The sequence below is a fragment of the Garra rufa genome, chromosome 25 (assembly GCF_049309525.1).
Source record: "Garra rufa chromosome 25, GarRuf1.0, whole genome shotgun sequence".
NCBI classification, from domain to species: domain Eukaryota; kingdom Metazoa; phylum Chordata; class Actinopteri; order Cypriniformes; family Cyprinidae; genus Garra; species Garra rufa.
The window spans coordinates 29,090,716-29,112,803 of record NC_133385.1 but is presented as its reverse complement, the minus strand read 5'-3'; the positions used below and the strand labels follow the sequence as shown (position 1 = coordinate 29,112,803).

The following is a 22,088-nucleotide window of genomic DNA, read 5'->3' as shown; positions in this document are numbered from 1 at the left end:
CAGAGGGACAGAGGTTGGAGTCTGTCCCGTTCAACAAAAGTGGCCCGTCAGGGAAAGTTGCCGGTGGGAATAGAGTCAGCGCTGGTTATCAGTCCTAAACAAGCTCGACAAGAATGGAGATCGAGAAAGAAGTTAAGAAGGTACGCTTATTGAACTGGTCACGGTCCAAAATTTTAGTTTCAGAAACATTCGGCAACGCCCTTCAAGGTAAAGCCACTGCCATTGTTATACATGGCGAAACATTTTGGCATTACGACTATCACATTCGAGGCTGAATGAGTAAAAAACTTGGTTACGTTTAGTGAGAAATAGGAAGTGGTCATTAAAAGGAAGTAAAAGATAAAAGAAGATCCTGGCATTTGATGTAAACATGAATTGAATTTCATGGCTTAGTTAATAGAGCCTATAGATTTTCTTCTTTTCTTCCAAACTCTAAAATGGCTGGACGTTGTTATGAATATATTTTATTCCATAGCTTCACTTCTTTGACATGGTTGTCCCTGCAGCAAGTGGGTTTCTTTCATCACATATTGCAGCAATTCACCCACAAGCCAAGTTGTAATGGTACATTTGAGGTTTAGTGGCAGTAAAATATGTTTAGACATACAGTACATGTAAGTTAAAGAAAGAAGTGGGTTTTTGCAAAAAGAGGTGATGTGAAGTTCCTCTACTTTACAGCCCTTGTGTCGGTCCAAGCCTCTGTAAGAAAGATAAGAAAGACATTTAAAAGAAATTTCTTCCTAGACAATGAAAATTGAAGATGGCAAGCTTTAAAAAACTGTGTAAACTTACCATAAAAGTAGTTAATATGATTGTGTGTGATGAATGGACTGAATGAAATCGAAGTCATTTTTTACTTAAAATTTGTTGAATCTGATTTACAAACCAATGAATGATTCGTTCACAGATTTTATGCTGTTCTCAAGTTCAATTCACAGATTCAATTATCTACTCATAAAAGTTAGCTTTTTACTAGAGTTTCAATGAATTAATAACATATTATTAAAAATTATGTCTCACACAAAGTATACTGCATGGCAGAATACTTAAATATAATGTACAAGTATTATAGATGGTATACATTTACTGTAATTTTGCATCCTTTCTGAGGTTAGAAAGTTGCAGTCAGCATTCATTTTCATTGCATTTCTCTTTTCAAACAATATCCCTTTAAAAGAAATGCATATGACATTTTGTATAACTTTCCACATGTGCATAAAATTGCATAAATGAATGTACACTCCTAGTCAAAAGTTTTTGAACAGTAAGATTTTTAATGTTCTTCTGCTTGCCAAGCCTGCATTTATTTGATTCAAAGTACTGCAAAAACAGTATAATTTTGAAATATTTTTACTATTTAAAATAACTGTTTTCTATTTGAAAATATTTTAAAATGTAATTTATTCCTGTGTTTTCAAATCAGAATTTGTAGCATCATTACTCCAGTCACATGATCCTTCAGAAATCATTCTAATATTCAGATTTGCTGCTCAAAAAAACTTTTATTTTTATTATTATTATGTAAACAGCTGAGTAGAATTTTTTTTCAGGTTTCTTTGATAAATAGAAAGTTCATAAGAACACTATTGATCTGAAATAGAAATCTTTTGTAATATTATAAATGTCTTTATTATCAATTTAAAGTATCCTTGCTAAATAAAAGTATTAATTTCTTTAATTTCTTTCCCAAAAATAAATAAATAAAGTATATATACTGACTCTAAGCTTTTGAATGGTATAGTGTATAATGTTACAAAATCGTTTCATTTTAGATAAATGCTGATCTTTGGATCTTTCTATTTATCAAAGAATCCTGAAAATTTTTTACTTAGTTTCTGAAGGATCATGTGACACTAAAGACTGGAGTAATGATGCTGAAAATGATTTAGCTTTGATCACAGGAATAAATCACATTTTAAAATATATTTAAATAAAAAGCAGTTATTTAAAATAGTAACAATATTTCAAAATTGTACAGTTTTTGCTGTACTTTGAATCAAATAAATGCAGGCTTGGTAAGCAGAAGAGACTAATTAAAAAAAAAAACAATACAAAATCTCATTGTTCAAAAACTTTTGACTGGTAGTGTAGTGAGATTTTAAGAGTTGAATAATGAATGAGAAACATTAACATTTGTAATGTCTGAAGCATCTTTAACAGATGCAATATTTTTTTCATGTGCTAAATCTTTGTGAATGCTGCATAATTCTCTCTGTCAAATGTGTGTTTTTAAAAGCATTATTCGAGATTTGCACTGTGTTCTCAGGAGCTAGTGTAGGTACAGTATAAATATTAGTTACAGGTTTATGGACCAAAATCCCACAGTGGGCCTCATTGTATTGCTGTTAAACAGTAACTCCTCAGATCTGGATTTTTAAGCAGAGAAATATTCTTCTTTAACACAGGAGATGTGCAGAGCCCTCCAGGCGTTCTCCATCTTGATAAATACTTGGCCTTATAAGGCTGTCTTCCAGCTGAGGGGGTTTACTATTGAGAACTGCTAAGACAGGAATGAGTATTATAAAATAAGTATTAGAATATCTGGTAAAGTAGACTGAGGTCAGATGTTTCTCAAATATATATTGCACATGAAATCTCTTGTAGAAATAGAGGGGTAGTTTGAGAGGCGTTTTTCTCTTTCCTTTAATTATGTAAATTATGTCCTGCTTCAAACATTTTAAAGTAAAGTCTGTGTTTTTTTTTTTTTACCTAAATAGTAAGTTCGATGAAGTTTAAGAGGCACTTCATGTAACAGGAGAATTCTTATGACATCAGCCTTTTTATGAATCTTGTCTGCTTGTCTTATGAAAAACAGACCACAGAGAAATGCAATTTCTAGCAACTTGTTTAAAAAAATGCCTTTTATTTTAATGTAATATTTATTGTTAGAAAATGAAATGCTTTTGAAAGAAGTCTTACATGCTCATCAAGACAAAGCAAAAATACAGTAAAAAGTTAATATTGTGAAATATAATTACAATAAGAAATGTTATTTATTATTTATTTTCAGCATCATTACTCCAGTCTTCAGGTGTCACATGATCCTTCAGAAATCATTCTGTCTCCTGTTTTGTCAGATAACCCTGGGCCATGAGATTGGAGCTGGAGCTGCCTGTCTGAAATGCAAGGACAAGTGTGAAGGCTTTGAGCTTCACTTCTGGCGGTTTGTACTTGCTTCCTTTCTATGTATTTGTGCAATGTTATCGTTCATGCATGCGGTTTACATTTCGAAACATGTCTGATCATCTTGGGCCATCATTGATTTGACTTCTCTGTTTTTATCCATCACCATCTTGACAAACACAGCGACATGCATCACCGTATCTATTTGGCAAATGCGACAAGTTGTCACGCTGCGTGAGTTCTGGCCATTAGTTGCACTCTGCTGGTTTTCCTGAAGCGAGAGCCACAGGTGCCAAGATTCCTGTGCCAGAGCTCTATCACTACAGCAGTAGTGCTTGCCATTCCTAGTCGCTCCCGTGGGGTTTTAGGAATTCTTTGAATGAAAAGACGTCAATGTGGATACAGGTCACTGGATGCAGAGCCAGAGACTTCATCTTTGTTTGTTTCAGGAAAGGGCAACTAGTCGTCCAGTGGCTGAACAAAAATAGTGGGATTTCTAATAAAAATAAAAATATATATTAAAAAAAGGTAATTGCAACTTTTTTTCTCACACTAGCCAATTTTGAGTCGCATAAACCTACAATTATGGAAAAAAAAGTCAGATTTATGAGACGAAAAGTCGCAATTACTTAAAGTAATCTATGGCAAAACTGGAATTGTAAGAAAAAAGTCAAAATTGTGAGATATAAACTGAGAATTCAGAGAAAAAGGTCAAAACTGTGAGATGTAAACACAGAATTGTGAGGAAAAAGTCAGAATTACAAGTTAAAAAGACGCAATTATCTTTATTTATTTTTTTAATCTGTGGCAAAACCGAATTGCGAGCAAAAAAAAGTCCAAATTGCTAGATGTAAATTGAGAATTCATAGAAAAAGGTCAAAATTGTGAGATGTAAACGCAATTGTAAGAAAAAAAGTCAGAATTCTGAGATAACAAGTCGCAGTTACCTTTTATTTTTTTTTCTGTGGCAGAAATAGAAACTCAAGCAAAGAAGAACAAATTGCGAGATGTAAACTGAGAATTCAAAGAAAAAAGTCAAAACTGTGAGAAGTAAACAGAATTGTGAGGAAAAAAGTCAGAATTATGAGATTAAAAAGACGCAGTAACCTTTATTTATTTTTTTAAATCTGTGGCAAAAAAAAAACAAAAGTCCAAATTGCAAATTGTAAACTGAGAACTCATAGAAAAAAGATTAAAATTGTGAGGAAAAAAGTCAGAATTATGAGTTAAAAAGTCGCAATTATCTTATTTTTTTTTTTATCCGTGGCAGACACAGAATTTCAAGCAAAGAAGTCCAAATTGCAAGATGTAAACTGAGAATTCAGAGAAAAAGGTCAAAACTGTGAGATGTGAACACAGAATTGTGAGAAAAAAGTCAGAATTGCGAGATAAAAAGATGCAATTACCTTTATTTATTTATTTTTAAATCTGTGGCAAAAACGGAATTGCGAGCAAAAAAAGTCCAAATTGCGAGATGTAAATTGAGAATTCATAGAAAAAAGGTCAAAACTGTGAGATGTAAACAGAATTGTAAGAAAAAAGTCAGAATTATGAGATTAAAAAGTCGCAATTACCTTTGTTTTTTTATCTGTGGCAGAAACAGAATTTCAAGCAAATTAGTCCAAATTGTAAGATGTAAACTGAGAATTCAGAGAAAAAGGTCCAAACTGTGAGATGTAAACACAGAATTGTGAGGAAAAAGTCAGAATTATGAGATAAAAAGATGCAATTACCTTTATTTATTTTTTAAATCTGTGGCAAAAAAACAAATTACAGGCAAAAAATGTCCAAATTGCAAGATGTAAACTGAGAACTCATAGAAAAAAGGTTAAAATTGTGAGAAAAAAGTCAGAATTATGAGATAAAATGTCGCAATTACCTTTTTTTTTATCTGTGGCAAAAATGGAATTGCGAGCAAAAAAGTCTAAATTGCGAGATGTAAACTGAGAATTCAGAGAAAAAGGTCAAAACTGAGAGATGTAAACACAGAATTGTGAAAAAAAAGAGTCAGAATTATTAGATAAAAAATCAGAATTACCTTAATTTTTTAAAATCTGTGGCAGAAACAGCAAAAAGTCAAAATTGTTCTAATTATGAGATAAAAAGTTGCAGTTTCCTTTATTTATTTTTTTAATGTATGATGAAAATGGAAATGCGAACAAAAAAGTCCAAATTGCGAGATGTAAACTGAGAATATAGAGAAAAAGGTCAAAAATGATGAGATAAAAAGTTGCAGTTAACAGAATTTTAAGCGAAAAAAGAGTCCAAAATTGCAAAATGTAAACTGAGAATTCATAGAAAAAAAGGTCAAAACTCTTGGGATTTGTGTTGAGAACACAGAAGTTTGAGAAAAAATGTCAGAATTATGAGATAAAGTCTTTTACCTTTATTTATTTTTTAAAATCTGTGACAAAAAAGGAATTGCGAGCAAAAAAGTCCAAATTGCGAGATGTAAACTAAGAATTCCGAGAAAAATATCTGAGATGCAAACAAAAATGTAAGAAAAAAAAAAAGTCAGAATTATGAGATAAAAAAAATTGTGATAACCTTTGTTTATTGTTTAAAACTGTGAAAAAATGGAATTGAGAGCAAAAAAGTCCAAATTCTGACATGTAAGAATGAGAATTTAGAGAAAAAAAAATGTCAAAACTGTGAGTTGTTAATGCAGAATTGTGAGAAATAATCGGTATTATTAGTAAAATAATAATGACCTTTTTTTTTTTATTTCGTGGCTGAAAGAAGCTTTAAAAGGTTACCAACAAGTTGTGAAGTTACCAAAACAGGCTTAGACTCACTGTCCTTCATCTTTAATTCAAAGTCATTCTTTTGTAAATCACTTTGGATAAAACATCTGTGCTTTGATGCTGACATGCTGAAACATTTCTTTTGGGTGAGAATAAAGCCTCTTTGGATTTGTGGCTACGATTTATGTCGTAACATTTCCCAAATACCATCATTCTTACTCCTTGGCTCTCATTGATATGTTAAACAGCCCAAAGTGTCGTTAAAGGGGCCACATTCTCTTTTTATAGCATTTTATTTTCTTCCCTTATAACGTCAGTCAAGGTTTCTTGCACCAAAAAGTAATAATTTAGTCTTTATTACCTTTTTCTGTCCCTGCGTTGACAATGACAGCAACAGTGTAACCAGAAAGCATGTATTATTTCATTTAAATTGTCAACAGACTCTACCTTTTATTCATTTTTGAGTTTTTTGTTTGATGTCCCATGTAAACCTTAAAGTGAATTTGCAGATAAACAACAAAACAAATTTGTTTAGTATGGGATTTTATTTTCTGTTGTAGAAAAGCTCATAAAATCATGCCAAAAGGGTTTCAGTATGTAGCCGACACCACTCTTTTTCCAAGTAATTACAGAATATCTGTACATGCCTTAACTTGATGTGCACAGCGATCCAAACTCATGTTATCAGACTTACCTAAACAAAACAGACATAACTTAGAAAGACATCTTATCCTACAGTTAAAACATACTTCTTTCATTCTCTGTTAATCACTTGAGCCTTTAAAATACAATAAATAAGTTAACAAGCCTTTTTTTTGCTGCTGTTCGGTTTGGTTCTTCATACACTACAGTTCAAAAGCTTGGGATCAGTCTCATGCTCACCAATGCTGCAGTTTTGATCAGAAACAACCGTAAAAACGTTAATATTGTGACATTATTTTAAATGTCGAAAACATACAGGTGCTGGTCATATAATTAAAATATCTTCAAAAAGTTGATTTATTTCACTAATTTCATTCAAGAAGTGAAACTTGTATAATGTATACATTCATTCCACACAGACTGATATATTTCAAGTGTTTATTTCTTTTAATTTTGATGATTATAACTGACAACTAATAAAAACCCCAATTCAGTATCTCAGAAAATTAGAATATTGTGAAAAGGTTCAGTATTGAAGACACCTGGTGCCACACTCTAGTCAGCTAATTAACTCAAAACACCTGCAAAGGCCTTTAAATGGTCTCTCAGTCTAGTTCTGTAGGCTACACAATCATGGGGAAGACTGCTGATTTGACAGTTGTCCAAAAGACGACCACTGACACCTTGCACAAGGAGGGCAAGACACAAAAGGTCATTGCAAAAGAGGCTGGCTGTTCACAGAGCTCTGTGTCCAAGCACATTAATGGAGAGGCGAAGGGAAGGAAAAGATGTGGTAGAAAAAAAGTGTACAAGAAATAGGGATAGCCGCACCCTGGAGAGATTTGTGAAACAAACCCCAAAAATGTGGGGGAGATTCACAAAGAGTGGACTGCAGCTGGAGTCAGTGCTTCAAGAACCACTACGCACAGACGTATGCAAGACATGGGTTTCAGCTCTCGCATTCCTTGTGGCAAGCCACTCTTGAACAACAGACAGCGTCAGAAGCGTCTCGCCTGGGCTAAAGACAAAAAGGACTGGGCTGCTGCTGAGTGGTCCAAAGTTATGTTCTCTGATGAAAGTAAATTTTGCATTTCCTTTGGAAATCAGGGTCCCAGAGTCTGCAGGAAGAGAGGAGAGGCACAGGATCCACGTTGCTTGAGGTCCAGTGTAAAGTTTCCACAGTTACTGATGGTTTGGGGTGCCATGTCATCTGCTGCTGTTGGTCCACTGTGTTTTCTGAGGTCCAAGGTCAACGCAGCTGTATACCAGGACGTTTTAGAGCACTTTATGGAGATGTAGATTTCATTTTCCAACAGGACTTGGCACCTGCACACAGTGCCAAAGCTACCAGTACCTGGTTTGAGGACCATGGTATCCCTGGTCTTAGTTGGCCAGCAAACTCGCCTGACCTTAACCCCATAGAAAATCTATGGGGTATTGTGAAGAGGAAGATGCGATATGCCAGACCCAACAATGCAGAAGAGCTGAAGGCCACTATCAGAGCAACCTGGGCTCTCATAAGACCTGAGCAGTGCCACAGACTGATCGACTCCATGCCACGCCGCATTGCTGCAGTAATTCAGGCAAAAGGAGCCCCAACTAAGTATTGAGTGCTGTACATGCTCATACTTTTCAGTTGGCCAAGATTTCTAAAAATCCTTTCTTTGTATTGGTCTTAAGTAATATTCTAATTTTCCGAGATACTGAATTTGGGGTTTTCATTAGTTGTCAGTTATAATCATCAAAATTAAAAGAAATAAACACTTGAAATATATCAGTCTGTGTGGAATGAATGTATACATTATACAAGTTTCACTTCTTGAATGGAATTGGTGAAACAAATCAACTTTTTGGAAATATTCTGATTATACTGTATGACCAGCACCTGTATGTGCTGCCTAATACAGTATTTTTTTGCAGAAACTGTAACTTTCAGGACTTTTTGATAAATAGAAACAACAGCATTTATTTGAAATAGAAATCCCTTCTGTCTTTAGTGTCACTTTTGATCAATTTAATAAGTCCTTGCTAAATAAAACTATTAATTTCTTTACAGAAATCTACATGACCACACATTTTTGAATGGTAGTGTATGGTTTAATGTGAATATTTACCCATATGTTATCTCCTTCAACAGAAAGATTTGTCGAAACTGCAAATGCGGTCTTGAGGACCATGACGTGCAGCTTGAGACTGAGGAGAATAAGAAAGTGGGAAAGCTTTTTGAAGACACCAAGTACACAGGTCTCATAGCTAAGCTGAAGAGAGATGGCATCCCGTCTTACAAAGGCAACCAAGTCGTCATCTGCATTCCAACTGCCACCGTTAGCACTGCTAGTCCTGTTCCTGCTGGCAGCTTTATCCCTGGATCCAGCCAGACCTTCACTCCCAGCGGCCAGTCTCCTTATTCCCCACCTGCTGCTGCCACTGCGGCTCCAGGGGCTGGAATTCACTCCCATGTTGCCTCTGCATCAGGCCCTACTGCTGTCCCAGGAGCAGGCTCCACTGCTGTCCCAGGAACAGGCCGCACTGCTGCATCAGGGCCAGGCCATAGTGTGGTTTCGTCTGCTGCCATCCCAACTAAAGGCTCTGTTGCTGCCACTACTGTTGTTCCAAGTCCTTCCCCAGTTCATGCCAAAACAAATGTGGTTAAGTCTGTTACCTATGAATGGGCTCCACCTGGGATCAACCAAAGCTTGGTATATTATATTAAATATTATATTATATATTTAAAATACATTTTAATTTGATTTATTTTGGAATTTACACTACCAAAAGTCAAAAAAAAATTTAATGTTTTTTTTAAAGATGTCTGCATTTATTTGATCCAAAATACAGCAGTAATATTGTGGAATATTTTTACTATTTAAAATAACTGCTTTCTATTCAAATATATTTTAAAATATAATTTATTCTTGTGATCAAATCTGAATTTTCAGCATTATTACTCCAGTCTTCAGTGTCACATAATCCTTCAGAAATCATTCTAATATGCCTTGCCATTATAGCTTTTTTTTTTAGCAAGGCTGCTTTAAATTGATGAAAAGTGATGATAAAAACATTTATAATGTTACAAATATTTTTATTTCAGATAAATGCTGTTCTTCTGAGCTTTTTATTCATCAAAGAAACCTGAAAAAAGTCTACTCAGCTATTTTCAACATAATAATAACAATAATAATAATATATGTTTTTGAGCAGCAAATCAGAATATTAGAATGATTTTTAAAGGATTATGTGACTAGAGTAATGATGCTAAAAATTCAGCTTTGAAATCAAAGGAATAAATTGCATTTTAAAATATAATATAATATATTCATTTTAAACATTTTAAATAGTAAAAATATTTCAGAATTTTACTGCTTTGCAGTACTTTGGATCAAATAAATGCAGGCTTGGTGAGCAGAAGATACTTCTTTATAAAACATAAAAAATCTTAACTTTTCAAAAACCTTTGACTGGCAGTGTATGCTTGAGTTTGAAGTTTTCAATTGTACTGTGATAGTTAGATCCACTAGAGGTCACTGTTCTCCACTCCATTTTTTGAAACTCCTTTTTAAAAGAAATAGTGTGATTGCTAAGTAGCATCCGGCATAAAACATGTGCCAGATCGGCTGTGTGGATCACTTTGCTACGGCAACCCCTGATTAAAAAAAAAAAGGGAGCATGCCGAAAGACAAGAGAGAGCGTGTGATTGCTGAGTAATAGAAAAAAAATAACATTTATTAATTTAGGTCATACTTAAAATGAGAAACAAGAGCTTAGAATATCAGTAGTTATGTTAAAAGTTATTGATTAATTAAAAACTACTTGGAAAAATATACATTTTCTGCATCTTTAAGCTTTTTTCAATAGAAATGTTATTCTTTAGAAAGAAATAATGAACATATTTTTATTCACAAAAAACTAATATATTTTAAATAAAGCTTTTTGGTATTAATTACACATTTATTAATTCAGTTATCATAAAATCATTATACAGTTTCTCTTAGAAATATGAAAGGAATACTTTTATTTACTAAATGTCATGTCACTCTAATTCCTTTATTTTTTAATTTTCTTATTTGCTCCAAAATGCATCATATTACAGAATTTAAAGGGATAGTTCACCCAAAAATGCAAATTCTGTCATTAATTACTCACCCTCATGTCGTTCCAAACCCATAAGACCTTCTTTAGAGCACAAACGAAGATAGTTTTGATGAAATCACACGCATGTGTCATGGTGCTCTTGTGAATGCGAAGAAACAAAAAGTACTCTCGTAGCTGTATAAAATGACAGTTGAACAGCTGATATCACATGGACTATTTTAACAATGTCCTTACTACCTTTCTGGGCATTGAACTATCAGTTGCATTGCTGTCTATGCAAGGTTAGAAAGCTCTCAGATTTCATCAAAAATATCTTCATTTGTGTTCCAAAGATGAACAAAGGTCTTGCGGGTTTGGAACAACATAAGGTTGAGTAATTAATGACAGAATTTTCCATTTTGGATGAACTATCTTTTTAAATGGGCTCTAAAATCACTTATGTTTTGTCAGGCTCTGCGATACATGGAGCTTCTGCCTCCAGAGCGGCGGCCCATTGCTGGTACGGCGGGAGCCGATTACCGTAAGAAACAGATGGCCAAGCAGCTTCCCGACCACGACCAAGACCCCGAGCGCTGCCACGAACTCTCGCCCAATGAGGTTAAGCAAATGCAACAGTATGTTCGCAAGTACAAGGACGAGGCGTTGGGCATAGGCGACATCACCTTGCCCGAAGACATGGGACAACAGGCAGGTATGGCTGGGGAAAAGGGGCCTCAAGGCCTCGGGCCTGGAGGGAAGCCTGGTGCTGGAACAACAGGGGCGCCAGGAGACAAAGGTGACGCTATTGCCACAATGGGAAAAGTTGGTGCCCCAGGGGCTGCTGGGACTTCACCTGCTGGACCTCTTGGTAACTACGTAAGTATGCCATTCCTACATACGTGTTTTGTTAAATGCAACTCCATTTGTGAATGTTGATTGTCAAGGATAGGTTTTACTATTACATGCAAATAGCTTTTGTAACCTTTTTGTTCTCATTATCCCTTTATATCTAAATGACTCTCAGTCTAATTTATAGGCGTTTAAATGTCACCAAGTATTATTGAAAAATCCCCTTTGGAGCTGTTGAGCAGCAGTATTTATTTCTACCACATGTGCGCTACGGGAGTCGAAATGTTCTCCAGTGCTTATCTCTGGATTCACTTGATTAACATAAGAGCAGTTCAGATTCTGCCAAGCCTGTGTTAGTCAGGCAGTTGGAATGAACGTTATGTTCTTCCAGAGATCTTCATAAATTTCCACACTTAGTCCCTGTGGTTATGTTCGAGCTTGGGTGGATTTTTCCGAAATCTATTGTAAGCATCTGAAATCTCACGATGGAAACATATGTATGCCATCAACCTGATGTTTTTGCCTTTTTAAAAAAATGAACATTGGGTCATTATTTACTTACCCCCATGTTGTTCCAAACCTGTCCAGTCTTTTTCCCTGGAAGACAAAAGGTGTATTGAAACCGTGTTTACTAGCTCTTTGCAATCACACGCCATAGCAATTACATTTGTCAAGCTCCGAAAAGCACAATAAATGCGTCTTCTGTTGTCAAACAACAACTTTCGGATGAACAAACCAAAATCTGCTGGAGCTTTCCAATCATATATTCCAATAACAGGTTATTGCAAACAAAGTCATGTATATGACAAGTAGTTTTAATTGCATTGAAAAAATTATTGTAAGATATATATATATATATATATATATATTAGTCATAAATACCAAAAATCAGTTATGCAGAATAGTTGCATTATGGTATGAAAAGACATAAATGCGATAAATAGTCAAAATTACATCAAATAATTGGATTGATGAAAATGTCATAAATACGACAGGTCATAATTACAAGATATAAAGCCATATTGTGAGGAATAAAGTTATGAATATGAGAAATAAGTAAGAGATAGAAAGTCTTACAAGAAGTCATAATTATGAGATATAAAATCATGTTGTTAGAAATAAAGTTGAGAAGTATGAGAAGACATTGTCCAAGTTGTGTTGAGATTTAAAGTCATAAATATCAGAAACGAAGTCATGATTAGGAGATATAAAGTCATATTGTGAGAAATTAGGTTATAAATATGAAATAAAGTGGAAATTGAAATATAAAGTAATAATTATGAGATATAAAGTCATATGGTGAGAAATAAAGTTATAAATATGAGAAATGTGATAATTATGAGATTTAAAGTCATAAATACAGAAAGTAAAGTCATAATTGTGAGATATAAAGTCATATTGTGTGAAATATAGGTATAAATATGAGAAAAATTTGGTAATTATAAGATATAAAGTCATAAATATAAGAGGTCATAACTACGAGATATAAAGTCATTGTGAGAAATAAAAGTATAAATATAATGGTAATTGTGAGATATAAAGTCAGAAATACAAAAAGTCATAATTATGAGATATAAAGTCATATTGTGGGAAATTAAGTTATAAATATGAGAAGCAAAGTCATAATTATGAGATATAAAGTCATAAATACAAGACGTCATAACTATGAGATATAAAGTCATATTGTGTGAAATATAGGTATAAATATGAGAAATAAGTGGTTATTATGAGATACGTCTTAAATACAAGAAGTCATAATTATGAAATATAAAGTCATATTGTGAGAACTAAAATTATAAATATGAGATAAAAAATCATAAATGAAAAGTCATAATTATGAGATAAAAAGCCATAAATATGAGAAGTAAAGTCATTATGCAAAAGTTGCATTGATACATAATGTCATAAATGCAAGAAATGAAGTTGTAATTATGAGATATAAAGTCATATTCAGAGAAATAACATACATTTGAGAAATTATGTAATTATTATGAGATAAATTTATATCGTAAGATATTAAGTCAGAAATTAGAATCTTGGGTGTATTCCTTAAACTTTACAGGACTTTTTTTTTTCTGTTATTTCCTTTTCATGTTTGCTGACTTGTACTCCACCTGGGCTGATGCATTACTAAAGTAAACGGTCTCTGGTCTTGTTCATTAAACCCAGCCTGCCCCCACAGTGCTTTTCCCCCTTTCATGTTTCATTGATGTTTCTGCCAAGCTGAACTCATCACCGGATCTCTGCCCACAGTCATGTCACCGCTGCCAGCTGCCCATGAAGAAGGGTGAGCCAGCGGTGTACGCCGAGCGGGCAGGCTACGATAAACTCTGGCACCCGGGGTGCTTTGTGTGCTGTACCTGCAGCGAGCTACTGGTGGACATGATCTATTTCTGGAAGAAGGGTCAGCTGTACTGTGGCCGCCATTACGGAGACAGCGAAAAGCCTCGATGTGCAGGTTGCGATGAGGTGAGTTTAAACTCTTAAACTTTGATTATTTCCATGTTTAAATTCATTTGAATGTCATCGCAGATGTTTAGACCTCACCATGTGTTTTGTGTTAAAATCTCAACAATCTTAGTAAAATAATGAATGCAGTTTTGTCGAATGTTGTTAAATTGTTTTTAACATACCATATGGTTCAAAGCACAATACTCATTGGGAAGTGTGTGTGTGGTCTCCAGCTCATCTTCAGTAATGAGTACACCCAGGCTGAGGGCCACAATTGGCACCTGAAGCACTTCTGCTGTTTTGACTGTGACTGTGTGCTGGCTGGAGAGACCTACGTCATGGAGAACGAGAAGCCTATTTGCAAACCTTGCTACATGAAGAACCATGCTATGGTAAAGAGGAGAAATTCCTTGCTTTCTCTGTCTCTCTGTTCCATTCAATACACACATGACAGTGACTATGTGATTTATTTAGGCCAGAGCCATTTAACTGAAGGGTTTTAGCTTCTTATTTGAAAAAAAGACATATTGTGAGAAATAAGAGTATACAAATTTGATATATAATGACAAATACAAGAACATATGTGTCCCTGGACCACAAAACCAGTCATAAAGGTTTTTAAAGATGTGTACATCTTCTGAAAGCTGAATAAATAAGCTTTCCATTGATGTATGGTTTGTTAGGATAGGACTATATTTTTTAACTTTAAAGTTCTTAGCAATGCATATTACTAATCAAAAATTAAGTTTTGATATATTTACAGTAGGAAATTTACAAAATATCTTGGAACATGGTCTTTACTTAATATCCTAATGATTTTTGGCATAAAAAAAAACAATGTATTTTGGCTATTGCTTCAAATATATATGTGCTATTTAAGACTGTTTTTTTGGTCCAGATGTAAAGAAATATCAAGTCATAAATACAAGAAATAAAGTCATAATTATGAGATATAAAGTCATATTAAGAGTTATCATATAAATAAAGTAAAATACCTGAAATAAAATAAATACCTGAAGAAATATATAATTACATGAAATATTTAGATTATGAGAAATAATATAAGAAATGTGTTTTTGTTTTGTTTTTATTAAGTCGTATTGTGAAAAATAATGTAATAGAAATTAGATATATAACATCATAAATACAAGAAGTGAAGTCAGTATGCAAAAGTTGCATTGTGATTTATAATTATGAGAATTAAAGACAACATTTTGAGGTATGAAGTCATATTATGAGAAATAAAGTGAAAATATGAAATAATCATGAGATATAAAGTCACTAATAGAAGAAGTAACATCATAATTATACAAAATATTCACATTATAAAATATCTAATTTCATAATTACGAAAATTAAGTCAAAATTATAATATAAAGTCATATTGTGAGAAATAAAGTTATAAATATGAAGTAATCATGAGATATGAAGTCATTAATACAAGAAGTAACATATTTACAAATAATATTCAAAATTTAATAATTTTCTATTTAGAAATTCATAATTACAAGAATTAAAGTCAAAATTATGCTATAGCATTGTATTGTGAGAAATAAAGTTATAAATATGACAATCATAAGATATAAAGTCATTAATACACAAAGTAACATCATAATTACACATACATATAATATAAATTTATAAATATGAGAATTAAAGTCAGAATTATAATTTACAGTCATATTGTGAGAAATAAAGTTATAAATATGATATAATCATGAGATGTAAACTCTTTAATACAAGAAGTAACATCATAAGTACATGTAATCACATTATAAGAATTTTTAATTTCGAAATTCATAATTACGAGAATTAAATTTTAAATTATCATACAAAGTCAGATTGTGAGAAATAAAGTTTAAAATATGAAAAATCATGAGATATAAAGTCATTAACACAATAAGTAACATAATTACAACTATCATTTGCATCATAAGAAATAGGGTCAGTATGCAAAAGTTCATTTGTGGTATAAATGTATAATTGCGAGAATTAAAGTCAAAATTATGATATAAAGTCATTGTGAAATATGAAGTTATAAATATAAAGTCATTAATACAAGAAGTAACGTCATAATTATGTAATATTCGCATTATAAGAATTTAATAATTATAAGAAATAATATCCCAAATTATCATATAAAGTCAGATTGTGAGAAATTAAGTTAAAAATATGAAATAATCATGAAATATAAATTCATTAATACAAGAAGTAACATCATTATTAAAGGTAATATTTGCATTATAAGAAATAGGGTCATTTTGCAAAAGTTGCATTGTGATATAAATTCATAATTACGAGAATTAAAGTCAAAATGATGAGATATAAAGTCATATTGTGAGAAATAAAGTTATAAATAAATATAAAATAATCAAGAGATATAGTCATTAATACAAGAAGTAACATCATAATTACAGGTAATATTCGCATTATGAGAATTTCTAAATTCAGTATTAGGAGAATTAAAGTAAAATTATGATACAAAGTCAGATCGTGAGAAATAAAGTTAAAAATATGAAATAATCATGAGATATAGTCATTAATACAAGAAGTAACATCATAATTACATGTAATATTTGCTTTATGAGAAATAGGGTCAATATGCAAAAGTTGTGTTTGATACACATTCATAATTATGAGAATTAATATAAGAAGTAGCATCATAATTTCACATAATATTCACATTAGGAGTATTTCTAAATTCATAATTACGAGAATCAATAAAGAAATATGTTTTTTGTTTTGTTTGCACAACTACTTTCAGGAGTATCTTTCAGATTTATTTTAATATTCTTCCCTAAAATTAAAGGTCCCATATCGTACACATTTCTGGAGGTTTATTTTATTTGTTGATGTCCTTAAGAATATATATTTGCGGTATAAGTGCCAAAATCCATCTCAATATATTTTTACAGCTCCTTTTTTAGGAGCTCTGTCAAAAACAGGTCGATTTTGGCCCATCTAATTAATATTCATGAGCCTCTCTTCTGATTGGCCTGTTGTTTTCTGAGTGACGCACAACCAGGCCAATCACAGGTAACTACGGTCATGTATACTGTAAGCGTAAGCGAGCTCAGAGCAATAGAGAGAGCTGATACTCAACAGGATATTTTAGAATGATCATTAATGTTTTTTCTTTTACAAACACCGAATGCAGTAGGCTACATAACTGTTGCTTTAGTAAAGCCCCTTTCACAATGCGCGCTGATTCTGGAAAATTACGGGAACTGTGTGAACCAAAGCCAGAACCTAAAGGCAGTGTTGTAGTAATGATGCACGTTATCAAGCGACTCTTCACAACGAAAAATAACGTTACGTGCAAAGTGGAATGAAGCAGCGATCATCAGGCAGAGCCAGCTCCTCACTATCAGCGCTGAAGCACAGTTTGTTCAGGTTAGTTTCAGTTTAGTGAAACGTACGCATCGCATTACATCTCACATCCAAACGTCACATGTCTTTATGGTTTGTGTGTAAAGCAAGCACAGATTCCGGAAAACAACTGTGAATGAACCAAATTAAACAATTCCGGAACAAATCGTGGGACACATTATGCGTGTATTTACCGGAATGGCTGTGTGAAAGAGGCTGATGTTGACGTGCCGCTGGTCTCTTATATTAACGTTGTTCTGAAGCCTGTGTAATGATCGTAGCTTGACATCTATCGACTGAACAGGGTTTTCTCAACTTGTTTTCCTGTTGTTGTTGCTCAATGGAATGGATGCGTTGTTGTCTGGGGGTTTGACAAAAGGAGGGTGGGACGTTGGTTTGTGACTGAAGGCGGTGACTTGAGTCGATCGGACGTCACATCGTTACGGAAGTCACAGCTGCTCGTGAAAATAAACAGCTACTTTAAGCAGGCTGTGTGCAGTTTACTGTGGATTGACTGTTTTGAAACTCATATGGTAGTTAGATAGCCCCTAGACCTTAGTTATCATGAAAAAAGCCAGGAAATTTTGATTTGGACGATATGGGACCTTTAATGGGAAACTATTGTAACCATGATTTTTGATATGCATCCCCATTTAGATTCTCATCCTGCTGTGTACTCAAATATTTTGATTGCAAATATTATATATTTCTTGTAATTCCCAGGTGCATTAAGACATTTTAGGATTACTCTATCAGCACCTGCAACAAGCCGCCGCACATTACGACACATTTCATATCCATTTTCATATCCACTTCAAACAATTCAAGCATTCAAACTCCTCACATTGTCCTAGTATCAATCATGTCATGCATAAATGGAAGTGAATTCCTGCTAAGCCTGGGCTATTAAAACTAACAGGCTCGGCATGTGTTCGTCAGCCATATTGGTTCAGGAGCAGGTGAAGGAGATTAAGGAAGTGCCAGTGACATGATAATCAGAGGACAGGGAGGCTGGATGTGCGTTTAATGGAGTCGTGTGATATCAGACACCACCGATCTCTCTCAGTGCCTGCCTGTCCTATGACACACAGCTCTTATGACTCATCTGTTAGACATCTGCTTAGGAAGGAGAGTTCAGACATTCAAATAAAGCAGGTTTTTCAAATATTTTATTATACACTTTATATTAATATAATATTTGGAACAATTATTGACACACACACACACACACACACACACACACACACTCTGGAGTAAACTAATTCTTTAACCCAGTATTACAATTTCCTGATAATTTACTCAACCCCATGTCATCCAAGATGTTCTTTCTATCTTCAGTCGAATGGAAATTAAAGTTATTGAGGAAAACATTTCAGGATTTTTCTTCATATACAGTGGTGTGAAAAAGTGTTGGCCCCCTTCCTGATTTTTTATTTTTTTTGCATGTTTGTCACACTTTAATGTTTCAGATCATCAAACTAATTTAAATATTAATCAAAGATGACACAAGTAAACACAACATGCAATTTTTGAATGAAGGTTTTTTTTTTTATGAAAATAAAAAAAATCCAAACTCACATGGCCCTGTGTGAAAAAGTGTTTGCCCCTCCCCCCTGTTAAAACATAACTGTGGTTTATCACACCTAAGTTCAGTTTCTCTAGCCACACCCAGGCCTCATTACTGCCACACCTGTTTGCAATCAAGGAACCACTTAAATAGGACCTGCCTGACAAAGTGAAGTCGACAAAAAGATCCTCAAAAGCTACACATCATGTTGAGATCCAAAGAAATTCAGGAACAAATGAGAAAGAAAGTAATTGAGATCTATCAGTCTGGAAAAGGTTATAAAGCCATTTCTAAAAAGCCATTATCCACAAATGGCAAAAACATGGAACAGTGGTGAACCTTCCCAGAAGTGGTCGGCCGACCAAAATTACCCCAAGAGCGCAGCGACGACTCATCCAAGAGGTCACAAAAGACCCCACAACAACATCTAAAGAACTGCAGGCCTCTCTTGCCTCAGTTAAGGTCAGTGTTCATGACTCCACCATAAGAAAGAGACTGGGCAAAAATGGCCTGCATGGCAGAGTTCCAAGACGAAAACTGCTGCTGAGCAAAAAGAACATAAAGGCTCATCTCGGTTTTGCCAGAACACATCTTGATGATCCCCAAGACTTTTGGGAAAATTCTCTGTGGACTGATGAGACAAAAGTTTTTGGAAGGTGTGTGTCCCATTACATCTGGCATAAAAGTAACACAGCATTTCAGAAAAGAACATCATACCAACAGTAAAATATGGTGGTGGTAGTGTGATGGTCTGGGGCTGTTTTGCTGCTTCTGGACCTGGAAGACTTGCTGTGATAAATGGAACCATGAATTCTGCTGTCTACCAAAAAATCCTGAAGGACAATGTCCGGCCATCTGTTTGTGACCTCAAGCTGAAGCGAACTTGGGTTCTGCAGCAGGACAATGATCCAAAACACACCAGCAAATCCACCTCTGAATGGCTGAAGAAAAACAAAATGAAGACTTTGGAGTGGCCTAGTCAAAGTCCTGACCTGAATCCTATTGAGATCCTGTGGCATGACCTTAAAAAGGTGGTTCATGCTCGAAAACTTTCCAGTGTGGCTGAATTACAACAATTCTGCCAAGATGAGTGGGCCAAAATTCCTGCACAGCGCTGTAACAGACTCACTGCAAGTTATCGCAAACGCCTGATTGCAGTTGTTGCTGCTAAGGGTGGCCCAACCAGTTATTAAGTTTAGGGGGCAAACACTTTTTCTAACAAGGCCATGTGGGTTTGGATTTTGTTTTCCCTTCATAATAAAAAAACTTCATTTAAAAACTATGTTGTGTATACTTGTGTTATCTTTGAATAATATTTAAATGTGTTTGATGATCTAAAACATTAACGTGTGACGAACATGCAAAAAAATACAAAATCAGGAAGGGGGCCAACACTTTTTCACACCACTGTAGTAGACTTAAATCGGGATCAAAATTGCAGTTTCAATGCAGCTTCATAGGGCTCTACATGATCCCAGCCGAGGAAAAAGAGTCCTATCTAGCAAAACGATCTGTCATTTTCCAAAAAAAAAAAACATAAATGCTCGTCTTGCACTAGCTCGACTTCACCCATTACATAGTCACATTGGAAAGGTTACGTGTCATGTAGATGGAAGTACCGACCCAGTATTCGCAAAGAAAGTCAAACACCCTTTACAAAAAAGGTAAAACAACGATGTTGGACGATTTGAAGTTGAAGGAGAAAATGAGTTTTTCATCCAACCCTACCTTTTTGAATGAAGTACACAAGTCGTAGACATGCATTGCAGAGCTAGTGCAAGCTAAGGTTTTGTGGGTTAAAAAAGTATATACATTTGCATTTTTTTTTTTTTTAGAAAATGACCAATCGTTTCACTAGATAAGACACTTATTCCTCATCTGGTATCTTGTAGAACCCTTTTGAAACAAAGGGCAATGCGGACCTTCAACCCATTGATCCCCAATGAAGGCCACTATATGGAGAGAAATCCTGGAATGTTTTCCTCAAAAACCTTGATTTCTATTCAACTAAAGTCTTTTAGGAGAGAGCCTCAAGTGTTATTTAAAACAAATAGATTTGTTACACTACTTCCTGTCATTTTGTTTCTGTCGCTTTGTGTTCACAGGCTTGTGCGGCCTGTCAAAACCCCATCGAGCCTGAAGCTCAGCGTGTGTCGTATGGAGAACACCATTGGCACGCCGAACCCCAGTGCTTTCAGTGCTCCTGTTGCTCCAAGTGCCTTATGGGTCAGCGCTTCATGGCCATGCAGGGCATGCTGTTGTGCTCCATGGAGTGCAAGAAGAAAATCATGGCCTCCTGAAGGAGTATCTAGGAATTATTTTTTTGACCTATTGCCTAATGCAGTACACATAAATATATTTCCATCATTTTATTGAGAAATTAATGTATTTGTTTGACCAGTCTTAATTTTCATGTTATTCCAAGTCAGTTTTGTATGATATTTGGGAAACAATAAGCAATACGGTGGAGCAGATACTGGTGACCCATGTTACCAAGTTTTGTCAATGTGATTGTCTTTATTAATAATTTAGTATTAATAAACAGAAGCAATGACGGCTTTTGTTCTTTGGCTACTGAAAAAATCAATTTTACTCTCATTTCTCGTGTCTAAAATTGCACTTTATTTTTTTCCCATAGCTTTCACTTTGTAATCCAATAAATGTTTTGCAGTAATATGAATAGATTTTTCCCCTCATGTTTCCACTTCTACTATGTATCCAAATATTCATTGTTATTGTGACGTACAAGTTTGGGATCTCAAGAGACTGGTGTTACGCTCATGTTAATGTCTTGACCGTTTCACACCATTGAAAATTCCAATCTAGGCCGCATTTTTAGGGAAAAGTTAGCCCTCCGTGTGTTGTCGTACACTTAGCTGTGGAAACTGGGTACAATTCAAGGAAGCCCGGTTCCATTGTCTATAATGGCGGCGAACTTAAGACTATGGCGTCATTTCCTCCCGTCGTAACCGTCCACGGTCGCAGGGGCTCGGCTGTTTCACCTCCCCTCACCTCACGCCACTCTAGGGTGGAGTTTTCCAAAAGGGAATTCTTTCCTTCAATGTCAGCCCCTCGTGCAGGAATTTATTTACATGGTGCTTTCCCTGCCAAACACGAAGCACACTTACATGCTTGCCACTTGTTTTCCCCGTGAGCACTAACGGTGCGAGATGATCTGTTGATTTGTAGCTCCCCGGGGTGATGAAACCCAGATGCGAAGCGTCGCTGCTGTTTAGCGAAACTATAGGGCAGGCCCCACACATGAAGAGTCA

The 22,088-nt window shown here is 34.6% G+C and overlaps 1 protein-coding gene across 1 annotated transcript; it reads left to right on the top strand.

Moving 5' to 3' along the window:
- LOC141301608 (testin-like) lies at positions 1 to 21,505 on the top strand. The gene is made up of 7 exons (XM_073831807.1): positions 1 to 140; positions 3,078 to 3,163; positions 8,647 to 9,208; positions 11,052 to 11,456; positions 13,683 to 13,898; positions 14,114 to 14,272; positions 20,922 to 21,505. Exons 1-7 carry the CDS (start codon positions 114 to 116, stop codon positions 21,114 to 21,116), a joined length of 1,650 nt encoding a protein of 549 aa, XP_073687908.1. The 5' UTR covers positions 1 to 113; the 3' UTR covers positions 21,117 to 21,505.
- The last annotated feature ends 583 nt before the right edge of the window (positions 21,506 to 22,088 follow it).

Coding starts and splice junctions, on each gene's coding strand:
- LOC141301608 (XM_073831807.1), top strand. CDS start 114: ATGGAGATCGAGAAAGAAGTTAAGAAG. Junction 141..3,077: donor TCGAGAAAGAAGTTAAGAAG/GTACGCTTATTG, acceptor CTGTTTTGTCAG/ATAACCCTGGGCCATGAGAT. Junction 3,164..8,646: donor TTTGAGCTTCACTTCTGGCG/GTTTGTACTTGC, acceptor CTCCTTCAACAG/AAAGATTTGTCGAAACTGCA.